The sequence below is a fragment of the Sugiyamaella lignohabitans genome, chromosome B (assembly GCF_001640025.1).
Source record: "Sugiyamaella lignohabitans strain CBS 10342 chromosome B, complete sequence".
NCBI classification, from domain to species: domain Eukaryota; kingdom Fungi; phylum Ascomycota; class Dipodascomycetes; order Dipodascales; family Trichomonascaceae; genus Sugiyamaella; species Sugiyamaella lignohabitans.
In genome coordinates this window covers 4,659,812-4,676,414 of record NC_031674.1, presented here as the reverse complement: position 1 = coordinate 4,676,414, position 16,603 = coordinate 4,659,812, and the positions used below count along the sequence as shown (strand labels likewise).

Below are 16,603 nucleotides of genomic sequence, written 5' to 3'. Positions count from 1 at the left end.
AGTTCCCGACGATTACCGGGTGCCAACTACAGAATAACTTACCCCCATTCCGTCATCATCCACATCAGCCTCTATATCACTTTCGTCGGACTCTGCTTCGTCATCGTCTTCGTCGTCTTCAAAATCGATGGATTCGTTCTCGTCGCTACCATCTTCGTCAACATCCGAAATAACTTCATCATTGACATCGTCATAGTCCATTTCGTCTGAATCTTGTGATTGAACAACTTCATCTTCTTCAAGTTCTTCACTATCATCATACATAGGATCACCTACTTCGAACATTCCAAGAGTTGAATTACGAAACAAATCCGGAGTATCTTCCCTGATATCCAATTCACTATCATCATATACATCATCATCCAGATTTACATCCTGGCCCTCCTCGCCACCTAACTGATCAGATATGTCTAGAGCTAGTCTTGACAATTTATGCAAAAATCGCAAATCCTGTTTAACAACTTTTTTAACATGAGGATAATTCAAATCAACCATGCCCACATTGACAGAGAATAATGAAGCAAATTTCTTATCATACATGATCTTTGCAATAGCTGCACCGTCTGCAATATCATTTGATGGCTCGGCAGACGAAAACCCTGGACGGTTTGATAAGAGCCTGTGACAAAGCTCAGACAACGACGACAATAAGCTATACTTCATGTCCAGTGAAGAATATGTAGCATGAACATCTTTTAATGTCTTTGCGATAACATCTAGCGTGAACTTACGCACGAATAATATGACGGAATCATTTTGAATCTCTTCGTTCGTAGCCCCATAGTCGGATTCTCCAGTAGAAGTCATAAGACTAAGAATAGCGGATGATGCCAAAGTGCTGATTGACGTCCATTCCTTAATTGGAGTACTATTCTGGGCTGGATTAACAATACCAACAGAAAGATATTCGAAGACAAAATGTAGAAGAGTGTATGGCTTAGGTTTTGTTTGAATATTACTTCCAAAAACGGGTGCTGGAAATTGGGATTTTGCGGAAAAATTCAAAAATTCCAATTTACACTGATTATAAGACCCCAATAACTCCACTAGTACTTTAAACAAAAAGTAGAAGTAGATAAACGGTCTGTGCTCAGAGCTCTTGAATGGAGTTTCAGTCTTGTTCTTCGCCATGTATTCTTGAAGTGCAGCTTCAGTCCTTGTTGGCAGCGTGTAAACTTCTTCAGGGTTCAATTTAAATAGTTCTGATAAAATAAGATTAATGACGCCTGAGGAGTAAGTAAGCTGCGGCGCCTTGGACTGCCCTGCGGTGTCGTTTCCAAGCATAGTGACATCTTCTTTCTGAATCTCAGTCTCTTCTTTTATTGGTTCCGATTCAGCACTATCAGTTTCCTTCGGGACTATCGTCTCTGACCCGTCCACGGATAACCTCTTGGGCAACTGCAAGCTCTTCTTCCTCCGCTTAATAAGATACTCTTTCAAGCAAACATGAGTAGTAGACAGACTTGTATCCTGAACAGTTAATAAATCACTCGCAACTTCAACAAATATTTCAGGTGACCTGCATACCAAATGACTATTAGCTCGTATGAAAACAGTTGCGTCTGCCAAACGTTGAGTCATAAACCAGGCTCTGATCTCTTTAGTCATCAGCTTCTTTATTGAATCCTTAGTTTCGACGCACTGCCTCAATACAATTAGAATTGCAGTTTCCAATTTTTCCAGGTTAGAGGAATCACCAAATTGCTTTACAGATCGAAGCAAATTTTCAAGGGCCCCTGATTTCAATATAGCAGCAGAATTCGGGTCTTTAGAGAAGTGTACGTAAAGTCTGGCGATAGCAAGGGCACAAGCATCACTTTTAAAAGACATCGGCGTCGAGAGGATTTTGAAAATGCGCTCTTCAGTCTCTTTCGGAATTTTTGGCAGGACCGTTTTAAATATATCAAACGAGCTACTGAGGCTGCTCTCATCGAAGGTGGCTTGTTCAGGATTAGGCACCGAAACATTTGTTACAATCCTTTCCAGAATAAGCAACACACTAGGATACCAGTCCTTTTCATGGGCATTGCTAGAAGCCAATAGGGATACAAAAATGTCAATTGACTCGACGAGATCTTCAAAGCAACTTTGGAAGAAAGAGCTGTCCTTCAATATTATCCCCAGGAAATGAGAAACAGCAGCAATCTGCTGATCGTGTGTTTCACTGTCAACATCACAGGAGGATAATGCCTGTAAAATGGTTGTCACAATATCCTTGTGAACAGCAGCCAAAGCCTCTTTTTCTCTCTCAGATCGCATTCCTGGGAAAGCGGAGTGCGCTTTAATAATGAGTTGCGAAGCAGCATACACATTCTTTGGGTGACTTTGAATCAAGTTGAGGGTCCTATCAATTAGTTTAGACTTTATTGAGTCTCTTAGTTCATTTAAGTCTGCCAAAAGAACTAATCGCTTTCCAGTTTCAGTTGTCGGCGCAGAGCTTCCGATGTTGCCTGGATCATTCACTGAAATTTCTTCCAGCGAAACAGAAGGAATAACGTCGGTTCTCTCTATTAAGGTGGTATACGCTTCCGAAATATTGTCATTGTGTTCTTTTAATACGGAACGAGCAGCGGCTTCTGGGAATCCGATCTCTACGAGTGCGTCCACCTTGTATTCCGATGGGCAGATGAACTTCCACGACAGGTCTCTAGGTAACTTATCCCTCGGGCCTTTGTCACTTCCATCTTCACCAGTAAATGAAAATAGTTTCGTCATAATATCCAGGAACAGTTGGGATATCTGAAAATCCTTTGAGTCCAAATTCTCAGAATCCCACAGTGGCTGCAGCGAGTAAAGGACAATAATACGGCATTCCACAAAAAATTGCTTTGGGTTGAAGAACTCTTTGTTTTTATAACTATTATCTCTCGAAGAAAGAGGCGATACTAAGCGGGCATTCTCTAGTAAAGAACGATGTGAAATTGTGTACCCAAGGAACATGAGGATCACTTTCTGAGCAAATAAAAGCAACGAGCTTGTGCTCTCGACACCATCACTAGAGCCATTCCCTTGCACATTCAACTGCCAAAGTGCTCTTAGCAAATCAAGCAACTTTTGGAGTCCTCCTTGCTGCTTGAACATGACGAAAACTCCTAGGTACGCAGCCAGGGTTGAATTCCATGACTTGAACATCACTCTTTGCAGCACAGCTAATGTACTAATTAAGGTATGAAGCTTTGCCTGTTGGTAAATATCGTCACTTGCAAATCCGTATGCCAATGGAGCAAATTCCAAAAGACCAACCATACCATCCGCCAATAGATCAGCCATTTTGAGTCCATTTTTTTTTCTAGATGATATAGCTCGCTCGTTTGTGCAAATCGCAGCAAACTCGGAGAATATTTTCGACGTCATTATTGAGTTGGCATTGGCAACAAATCTAAAGGCCTTAACATGAGTGAAAAATTTGGAAACAGAATCCTCAAGTTTGGCCTCCGCTTCTTTAATCTTTTTGTAATCATCAGTCTCGTTCCGCGTGATATCTACAGATAATGGTCTTGTCGCTTCGATAAATAGATTAGATAGCCCATCTAAAGATCGTGATTCTTGCCAGATACACCATCTCTGCACTCTTGCCAACCGGGTAATGAAATTTTCTTCGCACTTTCCCTCGACAATTTTATCCAGAACAAACATAACTCTATATCCAGTGCCGTAGTCATAAAATACCATTTGAAAAAAGGCTTGGAGTAACCCATTAAGAATCGCTAAAGATCGCTGAATTCCATCCAAGTGAACATCATCACGGACAATTTGACTTTCAAGGGTCGTCTCACGAATTTTTTCTTCTACTTCCGTAAGACTTCTCTCAATTCTCTCGATAATTTCCCGTTGGATAGCGTCACTATCGATATCTAGGGTAAACAGTGCTCGAAGAATTCTTCCTAATGTGTACCCAACTGAACTAAAAGCAAAATCATAGGGTAGGTTTGGTATTTCAAAAATCTTGAGAAGATCAGTCACGCCGTTTTGCTTGATGAACTGTACACGAGTTAAATGATTTTTAAGCAAACCATCGAAAAAAGATGCGACATATCCCACAATGACGACAACCTCAGGCGTTTCAGGGGCAATTGAAGCCTCCGTTGTCGTAGGTTGTTCTGCCTGACCATTCGCATCGATATCAATATCAATGTCCGCATTTGAGTCGCCCATGGAATTATGACTCTCGGCCTCGTTCTGACTTCTATGGTTGGTTACATTTGACGGTTCCGATTCGAGATAGAATTTGCTAGGATCTGATACTGGTTCTAAAAGTTTGGGGAGATCTCTCAGAAGAACCTTACTCTCCGAGATAACTTGTTTACGAAGCTCAGGATGGTCTGAAGTTAAACCTTCAAATACAGCACCAAGGAGAGGTAAAGTCTCATTAGTTGTCAGGCTGTTTGACAAACTTTCCATAAATTTGGCAATCATATTTCTCTCTTGAATTATCTTGATGCCGTTTTCATTGTGAGACAAAGCTCCAATGAGTTTGGCAATAGGCGAAAAATAAGAAAATGACTTCTCCAATAAAATTGGGACTTGGTTTAAAACAGAATCAACTAATTTAGCTTCATGCATGATACCAAATGACGAAGGTTCGTTTTCAAGCATACTAGAGAGAATTTGGAGATTAAGAGAAACAATCCTAGAACCAAAAATAGTAGGATTGGAGATTACTTGTTTGGACGCCTCCAAAAGAGGCGAATCAACCAAATTATGAATGTTTTCGGAAGTTCTAGTATGGACAAGAATATTTGAAACAACCACAAATAATGATCTAACCCACTGTGATCTGTAAAATGATAGTGTATAATCCACTGTACAATAGTCTGGTATTTTTTCCTTGGGCCTATCAGGACTCAGATCGCAGCTAATTTCTCTTTTTATAACTTCAATAAGAATCCCAATACCACCTGATTGACTGAAAGTTGAAAATGTTGATGAGATATCAATGATAACTTGGTCTAGAAGCTCCATGGCGGCACCTAAAGTGCGGACATACGGTGTCTGTATAACAATGACCTCCAGGAGTAGTTGAACAAGTCCAGTGGTGACAAGTATAGCCCCAAGACTTTGAGTAAATGCTAATTGCAGAATAAGTCGGAAAATACGACATGCAAATTCTTCATTAAATGTATGCTGCTCATCATTCTGCAAATCACGAATGATATTTCTTACAACAGTCATCAAAACACCATGAGATACATTTGCCGACAATGCCGCTAAAACATCTGATCGTCGAGCAGGTTGGTGACACACAAATTCTAGAGCTTCAAGAGCAAGGATTGAGAACTCGGTATCAACAACGGAAGAGTTTTCAGGAGAAATTATACTTGCGATTTGACGGATCAAATTGGGCGCTTTTGTAATGATCCGACTGTCTACGGTTGCTTCACTAAAAGTGCAACAGGCAAAAGATAATGCAGAAAATTGAATCTTACACAGCTCGCGGCGAAGTTCGATAGACTCAGCTGACATTGGGTTAGTGCAAGCCTTGGCCACACGAGCCTTGCAGGCGGCCATAAACCACGATTCTTGTGGTAAAGCTGAATACAGCTTCTCTAGAAGTTGTACAAATGAAAGGTTTCTGATATCTTCAGCAGAAACATGCAAAGTGGCCAATCCTTCAGTGGCCTCAGAAGAAGAAGGCATCACAGCGGAGGCAGCCCCAGCAGAAGACGTCTGACTGGGTGTGCTAACTGGGACTAAACTGGGTGAGGCCGACGATGACAATCCGAGGGCATCAGGCTGTCTGTGGGACAGTGACCTCGTCGGCGTATGAGGCTGAAATGAAGAATTGGTCGCACGGGAATGTCCAGCGGTGTTGGCGGAACCCGTAACACCGCTGCCACTGGAATTGGCATTGGGACTTCCGTCCTTTCCTTTGTTTTCTCCACTTCGAACATAATACTGTATACTAAATGTTAACCACTCGTCGCCATCCCAGTAGTGTTCACTATTTTTTGTGATATAGTCAACATAAGCAATATCCCTTTTATCAGGAGTCTCCCAATGAGAAGTTGGCAGCAAGGTGGCCAGCTTGAATATTTTTTCAGGGTCCAAGGCAGTCACATTGCCTTTTCCAGCTCTACTTTGAGCAAATCGATGAGCCAGTTGTACCGAAACTCTTAGCGCAGCAGCGACAATACTGGGCGATGTGGCATTTATCAAGTGAGATAGATGTTTTATGCTAGCATAAATACCACGATTAGAGCACTTCTCCAACAGAAAGCTGCTGAATTGTAAAACGTTTACAAGCACATACTCGTCTTCTTTACTTATCTCAACCGGTCTTGGAAAGTCAGTATTGAGTTCGTATTTTGTGACGAACTCCTCGAGGATAAGATCGAATCTGTTTAGAACCGGAATCCAGGCACATAAGTCACCTCTGGGCCTATCCCATGGCAATGAGCCAAACTCTCGGATCTTAATTATCAGATCATCAAGCGGACATGATTCTAAAGTTTCAACAAACTCCTTGAGAGGAGGTGCCTATAAAGTTAGTATTTCTAGTGACTATCTTCTAACCTCCAATCAAACCAAGAATAACAATTAGTCGAATGGAGGCATATATTTCGCGACTTGAACACTTACCACCTCAGCCAACCGCTTGATGATATGGGGGGTCTTCTTTATTTGCATCGTAATTCCTTTACAAATAATTGGTCTGCCAGTGGTTAGAGATGGAGCTAATTATCATTTAACAACGCAAGCTGCGATCTACTTACAAATTATAAATACAACCTAGAAGCACACAGAAGTACTAGTCTGCCAATTTGGCAATTACTAGGTAACCAGCCAATGAACCTTTCAGACTATTCGGTATAGGAAGTTCTGAGCTGATGACTGTACTTAATAGATAATCAGTAGTAATAACCTGGTAGTGATTTTAGTAGCCTATTTTATTGGTCAGCCAGCCTCTTCGTCTGAGCAGAAGCTATGACAAATGCACTAAAGTCGATTACAACGTTAATTCCTTTGTATTCAACTTCTGATTGGAAGTCTAGCTATACTGATAATCCCGGTGTTTATATGTGAGGTTGTGATCAAACTAGGGATAATTTATTAAGCAACGCAAATATTAAGACGCGAGGCTGATATACTGCAACCGCCATTGGGTGGTGCATAGCATCTAGGATGATATATGTTCTGAGGTATATGTTACAATATATTACAAGTAAATGTTTTTCTTCATATTTTTGCTCCAGGTATTACTTCAAAATCTGATATCGCTTCAACATGTTTGAGGCATTGCTTCATCCTTTATTTTGGATTGGGCTATGATTGATCTGACAGGGTTCGTTGTATAGGAATGCATCTAGCAGGACCTGAAGTCAATAACCTGTACAATGCCAATCAAATAGGTGAGAAAATAAATTATCAATTAGGACCTTGGTACTCTATATACAGGTTTTCATCCATGTACTTTCGTAGTACAGAGGGTATTTCAATGCGATTCATTTGAGGGTCGTAATTATTTTCGATAATGGCAATAATTACCCGAGGGACAGCCATCGCCGTACCATTAAGAGTCATGGCGTAGCGAAGGGATCCATCTGCTGTGTGATATTTAGTATGTAGGCGGCGTGATTGATAGTCAAGACAATTTGAAGTTGATGTTACTTCGCCCCAGCTGCCACGACCCGGCATCCATGCCTCAATATCGTATTTCTTGTATGCTGGGGCACCCAAGTCATCAGGAGGCATATTTAGCACTCGGCAACACAGTCCAAGTTCAGTGAGAATCTCTTTTTGTAGTGATAGCATTTCTTCGTGAACTTTGATCGACGTACTAACATCAGAAGAAGTTGTCCAGGCAAACATTTCTACCTTGCTGAATTCATGTACTCGATATAATCCTTTGGTATCAGCACCTCGAGCACCTGCCTCAGCACGATAGCTTCGACTGACACCGGCCTTACGTATAACTGGTCGGTCATTCTCTGTTAATGGTATAGTCTTGTGCGCATTGTAGCCAGCTAGTGGGATTTCAGCAGTTCCCGTCAGACAGTGACTACCCACCTTTGATTCTCCATTGAGAGCATCATCCGCAATAATGTATACTTGTTGTTCATTATTTTGATCTCGTGGTTTGAACCCACATGCTGTTGTGAACTCTTGTCGCACTAAAGAAGGTGGTGTTAACATTGACCACCCATGTTGGCGACATTTGCTCAATGCATATTGAATTAGAGCCTGTTCCAACAATGCCCCATCATTAACTAAATAATATGATGAAGTACCAGATACCCTAGATGCCGAGTCAAAATCAAGAATGCCGAGGTTTACTCCAATATCTTTATGTGAACGAGTAGGATCAGCAGGTATTTGCTTGTCAGCATGAATCATTCCTACCAGTTGTTGGTTGTCAATTATCGAGTCCGGGCTAATTAAATTAGGAATTGATTCCACTAATGGATAAATCGTATCTTCCAAACTGATGATATGCTTTTCTCGCTCTTTCAACAAGTTCTTGATATGGCTGAGAATTGTTCGAGGATCCTCAGAACTGTCTAGTGAGCTAGTATGACCATTCTCCTTCTCTTGGCCCCGTTTCCCATTTTTCAATTGGTTCTGAATTGTTTTCCTCTTGAAAAGCAATTCATCTCTCTCACTTTTGGCTGTTAATAAAGTACTATACAGATCAACAAAATCAGCTATAGTGGCTCCACCTGCTAACTTAGCCCGCCGGCGGTCCACACTGTCCTGGTAAACTTCGGGAGCAGCTCTGATTGCCTTGAAGTCATAGTTAGGTCTCGACAATGAGGCCGTATTCTTTATCTTCGCTGCTGCCGCTGTACCAAGTTTACTGCTAGTACTGAACCGTCTGCCAAACAACAGCATACTATATTGTTCGTTCGGCCATGTACTAACTGGAGCTGTCTAGAAATTTCACGTTATTCCCAGCCGCATCACGGGGGTTGGAATTTTCAACTCAGCAGTAAGCAACCACACTGAGGTAGAACATCCTCTGCTACCCGAGGCAGCAAGATAAATTGGGGAGGAACTCATATTAATAAGTAGTAGCATTTTTCTTTTTAAGAATGTATTTTACATTACATCATGATCCAGAAAACCAAACAATAAAAAATGTGGAGATGAAAAGTGACTTTTGATTTTTGTTGTTTAGAATTGGAGCTTGGTGAAGAACCATGGGTTCTTACCAGTTTGGTGTCTCTCCTCGAAGGCCTTCTTGATCTCCTTCTTGGCATCTTCTCTTTGTGATGGCTCCTTGAAGGTCTCAGAGGTGACAACAGTCTTCAAAGAGTCAAGCTCAAGAGTGTAACGAGTGGGCATCAAGTGGTTATAGTTGACGACCTTGATGAAAGGCTTAATCTTTGTTCTCTTGGCAACCTTCTTGGCGCTGTGCTTCTTGGTGACCTTCAAAGGGTAACGCTCGATACCAGCAACAAGGGCATGACCGAATGGGTGTGACTTGGAACCATCATCATGGGGCTTGATGATGACAACCTTCTTACCGGCGAATCTACCGCGGGTGATGATAGCTAGACAAAAAGTTAGTAACTCGTCCTAAACCCAAAACGTTACAAAATTTAATGGATAAGTCAGGGAACATTGAAATCTAGTGACAAAAGTATTTCTAAAATTATGGGGTACTGAATAAGTTGAAATTTCACCTCATTCGTGATTTAAACGTCATTTGCCGTAGTAAGTTGTATCATAAAATCTCGATCTAAATCACAGTCAAACTGCCGGTAGTATAAAGTATCGATCGTTATCGTAGAAAAAATGTATCACAAATACCCATTTTCCAAGTCATAGTCGTGGCCCATTTGTCGATTTGTTGCACTTCAACTGAAATTTCACCTTGCTTCTCTGAAAATTGTCGTTTAACATATTCAACTGTTCCCCTGCTTTCCATAAATCTTGATTCGCTTTCTTCATAATTCGCTTCTTTTCCATAAACATACCAACTTTACCAGGCTTCAAGAATTTGGCGGCCATTTTTCTATACTTTTGTGTCGAACTTAATGCTAGTCGTCAAGTAGAACAAACAATCAATCAATCTTCTTCACTGCGTGAGTTTGGTTATTCAAGTTGTGTATTATGCACCTTCTCTTTCTATGACTTGTTCTGAAATTTCAGCGTATATATCAGTCTGATTGATCTTATTCGTGACTCAATTTCCTATTATGGTAATTTCAGCCGTGCGACCGGGTATCTGATGTTGTGCTAGGGGATCAAATCGTACTGAAAACGTAGTAAAAGGAGTGATTTAGGACAAATGAAATAATAAAATTAGACTCTTGTTACTATCCATACTATTATTGGCTTTGAGATGATTTTATATCTTTGCCCCAATAGTCATACGTTGACAATGTTGGCTGTGGGTGTCTCGTGATCTTAGGAAAATGTAGAAGTTCTGCTGCATGACATCTTTTGGTCCCTTATCTTATCTCTCTGCATAAATCTCCCATCTTACCCACGGAATTGTTCAGATTTGAAATATCGCCGAAATATGATGTTTTTCCTGTATAACACTTCGTGCCAATGGTCTCTTTGTTAGTTTTTGAAATTCTAGATTTCCAATAAACGTGGATTCCATTATGCGATATTTAATGAATTTATACAAGTATAATATAAACCCCATATTAATACCGAACTACCAAACTTGAGAAACTGCAAACATGCCAAGTTTTCCTCATCTAATTTAATCCCTTTGGACTATATAGAAATGAGCCACTGCTCTCTGTTTGTGTCCATCTCACAATAGAGTTAACCCAGAATCAATGCCTGAAAGTGTTCACTCTAGCGGCTCACTATAACTGCTGATCGTCATGGCCTCACAACATTAGCAGCGCTTCTGTTTTATGTCCAGTGGTGCACCTGCAGTGGCTGCCGCCCCAGTAGGGTGGGGCTCTGAAGGCTATCCCCAGGGGCGTACATATTGATGTACATTGGTTACACTGATAAATAAACATCATTCAGATCTCTGTCAGGAACCAACAAATTGTGTTCTTACGCACGAGCTAAATCTACCCCATTGTAAAATTTCGCTGTTTCTTATTTCTATATTATTACCGTCATCACTAATGGGTACTGTAAGTGAAGGGATGAGCTAGACTGACGCTAGTCAGTGGCAAGATGTGTCGCTCTTTATATTCTCTGTTCAGATAGCGTTTCTAGGATCTGACAGTGACGAATGGCAAGTGTCTCAAGCATAGTGTCATTGGCCTGAGCTAACATAAAACTAAAAGCTAGGCAAACTATTCCATTTTTCTGTTGATCTTGTTCTTGTTTCGACAGTCATGGCTGGCGTCAAGCGATCAACCGGTTTAACGTAAGTGTCAATCATTAAAAGGGAATCGTTGGAGCATAACTTAAGGGAGTTTTGATTGTAATCAGGTTCACTGTCCTCCGACTAGCTCGAGTCCCATTGCATTGTTTTTGCTACTTGCTGGCTGTCGCCCCACAAAAGAATTAGCCGACCAAGATAGGACCTTGTGTCTATTGACTTGATGGTAATTTATCTAACACCGACAGCCTCAAGACACGTGATATAGAATCCAAAGATACGAAAACATTTGTCGAGAGATATCTTGATGTTGGTGAATGGGTTTTTGATACCAGTGTGGCATTTATGGGCAGCTCGGATTACTTTGAGAGACGCCGATAGTTTATTTGCTTGATTTGCTTGATCTTTTTAGTATTGCTCGTGGTAGTCTTTTGAAAGCGGGTTTAAGGAGAAGCTGGGATTGCCAGCCACTATACTATATATATTATATTATTTTATTCAATTGAATTGTAATCCAAATAATAGTTTTAATTTCAGACAAGAAGCTATATCGAGCGGCATTTGTCTGCACGGCGGTGATTTGCACCTGCATTAAATACTGAAATCATCAAAACTAGATTATCGTGATTCTATAGATTACGATTCATTACAATTTATAACAAAATGCAATCAATGATAGAAAAGGCCAAATTCTATTAGCCGTTAGCTAGGAATATCTTAATATTAAGGCGCATGGCACGTAGAACCAGCGGTAAGTAATTATTTAAAGAAAAAAATTATCTCGTTATGATGTGAAATGGTAAAAGGGATGAGTGATGATGTTATGGTGCCGAGGTCGAGCATCTTATTCTCGAATTGGTTCTTGAGCATGGTCCTTTATCTGGATAATTGCGGCATATTTATATGGGTTCTGAAATAGTAGCGGTTGATCTGCCTTCACCAACATCAGATGCTTGTGAAAAGACCGACAATTGGATTTTTGTAAGAAACGATGTTGTAACAGGGGGTTAATATCGAATTGTCCTACTCTGGAGCAATTGCCATCAACTCACGGCTATTGCTATTGGCAAAGGACGAAAATTAATTTTGAGGTGAGATTTTCTGCAATTTTGTGAAATCTGTGTCTGTATGCCGCATAACCGTTCTGAACCAGCTAGAACCCTGTTCGAGAAAGCATTCATTGCTATGATATACAAGCGACTGAACGAAAAAAATACGCGACAATTTTTTTGCTAAGAGATACTAATGTGAAAAAATAGAGACGTTTCGGTACAATGCGCAATAATCTGTCTATGGGGAGAATTAATGAGCGCGACAATGGCATCGCAAGAGGCAAGAGTAGTACTAGACTGGATGCAGGGCGAGGAGAGAAAAAAGTTCATAGACGGTCCCAAGAAAGGCGACTTCATAACCCCGATGATTCATTTGATTCTCAATATCCCTTGTCTGGGGACAATGGAGTTTACTTACCTGACCCCGAGGGGGGTGAATTACACAATGGCTACCATGGAATGGGGAACTCCAATGATCCTGGTCACCACCATTCAACAAGATTGCCTATATCAAGGCGCACTAGAGAAGATTTGAAACTGTCCCGATCATACTACTCACAGCATCATAGGTTTGGGAGTCCATCTCGAAGCACTTCATACAGGAAGACTGGCATAGCTACAAGTCAGCATAAGCGGAATGGTTCAGACTATGACTATGATGATATCCTTCCTCCGCGTGACAGCTCTTTTTTCAAACAAAAATCCTCAGAAAACAAGTTGACCGGTAGCAAAAATAATATCGATTCAAGAAGAAACAATTTCCGTTTCGAGAGTAGTCTTGTCAATCAATCGCCAGGTAGATCAAGGATTCAAAGGCAGAGAATATTTGATGGGGACTTTAAAACAGAAGGCTCCGAACAATCGTCCGACGATGACACATTCACGTCTGAATATACCCGATATCCCAAGGAATTGGAGAATGATTATCGAGATTTCGGAGATTCCCGACCCCTACGGCAGAACATTGATGTAAGTGATAATTTTGAAAGTATATCGTCTCATGGGTCTAGTTTATACAGGCAAAGACAGGGTAAACATTGGGTACATTCAACGTATAAAGAAAATAAGCGAACCAAAACAGGAGCGCTTGTCGAGGGTCATTGGGGAAAGAATGCTGCGTTTATAGATGGAAAAGATGGAAATCATTCCCATCAATTTCAACAACATTTGTATGTAAACCCTTCAACTAGCCAGAAAAGATCCTTTTCTGATGTGTTAGATTCCCGAGCTGGTTTCGATCTGGAAAAACGCAATGTGCGAGCTTATAGTGGTAGAGGAAGTTTAGCTCAACCTATGAGCCACTACACGGAAAGGGTTACACGCTGGTTGGATAAGTCCGAGAGTAGGAGTAACAAATATCGAAAACTAGTTCAAAGGGACAATACCAGGGAAGGTGATCTAGAATCAAGTTTTGACCAGAAGATTGTCATCGAGCAGGAAACCTATCCTCACGAAATTGATGCCCTAAGACCAGCCAGTTATCCTGAAAACCAATGGGAAGAAGCAAAACAAGTATCTCACCAGAGACATTTAGAGAATGAAACAGACGAATTGAATATTGATTCGACAGAAATAGAGTTTGCAGACTTACTTACAGATAGCTTTAAGACAGCGGTACGAACATCGAAACTAGCAACAAATATGACACACCACAAAGATTACCACGCACCGAGTTGCAAAACTAAACATATATCAAATTTCCCACTTACTCGTCTGGAACCACAATCCAAACCTATTCAACCTCTGGAGACCATCGTAATAGACAGTGATAATGAGGATAGTATAACACGTAAGCCGGGAACTCTAGCGAGAATTGGGGTTGAAACAGTGAGGTCAAACCTGGGCAAATCGCAAGCACTAGATATGGAGGATTGTGTTAATGACGAGCCTGGAGATAGAACAACTCCTATTAGCGATTTGACTGACGTGGAACAAAACGAAGAGCGGGCAGAAATTATAGAGAAAGAGCTCGCAGAATTGGTGAATGTGGTACCGGAAAAAGCACATTGGTATGGGGTGGTAGACGATAATGTCACTTCTATCTCTTCAAGCGATTCTGATGATATCCAAAGAGAAACTCGAGCCCAGTCGAAAGAGCTGTTACAGTCTATTGAGTTTGATAGAGACGATGGGTCACAGTTGATTTTAGAACAACTTGATGCTCAACGAGAAGTTACTATTGCAAGCACATCGCAAAATAGTGACGAATCTGTTATCTCTACTGATAGAAAGTCACCCCGAAGTCCTATACAAGTCGGTCAAGTTGCATCTGAGAGTACAGGGGATTCGGAGATTTATACCGACAGGCCAACAGCTATACTTCAACTACAAAGTAGCCAACCGAAGCAGAGTACAAACACAGAGGAGTTGGCCAGGTCAAAGCTAGATCCCGGTAGTGAAATTCCTGGTTCAGAGGATTTACAATTCAATAGGAGGTCAGTTATAAGTAGTGCAAAGGGCAATGGTGAGTCTGTGCCCATCAATTTTAATTATCAATCCGAGCAGATTGAAACTACAGGTTTAGATAAAAGCGCAAATTTACCTGTTAAGATCAATTTATCGGCTTCAACGACTGAAGCCATTCACGATTCACATGTGGCTGAAGGATTAGTTCCTAGCCGTGGACAAAATTCGTCTATGTCGTATGGGGTAAACAGTCTTCTAAATCATGCCACAAAATCAGTGGAGTCGGCTATAGGTGTTCCTCACGTTCCTCAGACTAATAATGAGCGCCAATCTGGCTGGTTCTCATCTCGACCAGTCCAGCATAGGAGGCTGTTCAAAATCTTAGGGAAATCGACAATCAAGACAATCGAAAAACTTCGGAATGATTTTGTTAACGGTACATACAGATAGAGAAAGCTAAGTGACTCGCTATTTATTCTTTTTAATTAAGATATTTATTTCATTAATTAGTGCAGGGATGCCATGCATTATCAGTGCAGGACTTTTCATACGGCTTAGGAATTAAGGGCTAATCTTGATATTTCCAAACTTCGAAGCTTGGATCTCCTGTGACACCCTTAGTTACTCCATGGGCAATGATTACCAGTATGCATCTCCAGATGCCATAGCTGGACTGGTAATTGAGAAATATCACAAACTTCCTTTGAAGGGTAAGCCAACGGTTCGATCTAATGGTGTGCGAGAGTGGACCGTTCTAGCGGGTATTGTTACTGAAACACCAGCACTTGGGCCTCGCTGTGTATCCCTAGCTACTGGAGTGAAGGCAATACCCAATGCCTCCCTTCCTAAGTGCCATGGCATGGTACTTCATGATATGCATGCGGAGATTCTTGCAATTCGAGGGTTTAATCGGTTTCTACTAGAGGAATGCTTAAAAGCCGTTGAGCAGAGAAGTGATTATATCCTATATGACAAGCAGCGCCATTCGGAAGATGGTTCAAGATATATGTTCTTCGCAAAGTCCAAGCTTAAGATATATCTCTATGTATCAGAGGCACCATGTGGAGATGCAAGTATGTCATTGATATCGAGTGGCCAACAAGACGCATGGGCAGACCCTGTGTCGAGGATCGATGGGGTTGAATCAGGTATAGTCCGTGGTCGAGATCATTGTTTCCAGGTTGGGCTTACCAGAACCAAACCAGGCAGACGTGATTCCCCTATTACATACTCTAAGTCCTGTTCTGATAAGCTATGTCTTCGACAGGTTTCCTCCTTGTTAAGTGGACTTTTGAGCTCTATTTTGTCTCCTGACAGTTTCTATTTATCAAAATTGATAGTACCTCGAGAGGTGTATATCGAAGAGGATTTTGTTCGTGCTTTCAGGTCAAGGCTACAGACGGGAACTAAGCGGAAATTTGAGCAGGACGCTTCAGACAATGACTTTGCTCTGCCATCGGGATATCGTACAAAGTTCTTCGAATATTGTGTTACCGACTCTTCCTGGGAGTTCAAGAAGGTGAATACTGAAGCAGTGGGTGGATCGAAACCCTCTTCAACATCTATTTTGTGGATCTCGGACTTATCTAATGAAGCCATTTCAAACGGTGTAATAATGGGAGCTAAGCCTTTTGTCGGTAAGGGCCAGAGCTCAGTTTCTAGAAAACAGATGTTTCAAAGTTTTGCAAAGATATATAGCAAGATTGGGCTGTCTTTGGATGACGATATCACTTATCTTGCATTCAAGAAGTCGAATGTCACCCGAATATCAGTGAAAGAGCGTGTATACGCTAAACTTAAAGGCTGGGTGTATACTGAGAAAGACGACTTTCGTCTTCAATCTTCAGTTGATCTTCATCGAGATCAGACCAAATGAAAATTTATGTTTCAATATTTACAACTA

General features: G+C 41.1%; 3 protein-coding genes across 3 annotated transcripts; 1 reads left to right on the top strand and 2 right to left on the bottom strand.

Moving 5' to 3' along the window:
• Positions 1-12: 12 nt before the first annotated feature.
• On the bottom strand, positions 13-6,627 carry TOM1 (E3 ubiquitin-protein ligase TOM1; the record flags this gene model as incomplete). The annotated part of the gene is made up of 2 exons (XM_018880640.1): positions 13-6,477; positions 6,580-6,627. 2 exons carry the CDS (start codon positions 6,625-6,627, stop codon positions 13-15), a joined length of 6,513 nt encoding a protein of 2,170 aa, XP_018738439.1.
• A 738-nt stretch (positions 6,628-7,365) lies between these two features.
• On the bottom strand, positions 7,366-8,829 carry DIA4 (putative serine--tRNA ligase DIA4; the record flags this gene model as incomplete). The annotated part of the gene is made up of 1 exon (XM_018880639.1): positions 7,366-8,829. The coding sequence occupies one exon, from the start codon at positions 8,827-8,829 to the stop codon at positions 7,366-7,368; it is 1,464 nt and encodes a 487-aa protein (XP_018738438.1).
• A 6,499-nt stretch (positions 8,830-15,328) lies between these two features.
• On the top strand, positions 15,329-16,576 carry TAD1 (Tad1p; the record flags this gene model as incomplete). Its single annotated transcript, XM_018880637.1, has 1 exon — positions 15,329-16,576. The coding sequence occupies one exon, from the start codon at positions 15,329-15,331 to the stop codon at positions 16,574-16,576; it is 1,248 nt and encodes a 415-aa protein (XP_018738437.1).
• Between the last annotated feature and the right edge of the window lie 27 nt (positions 16,577-16,603).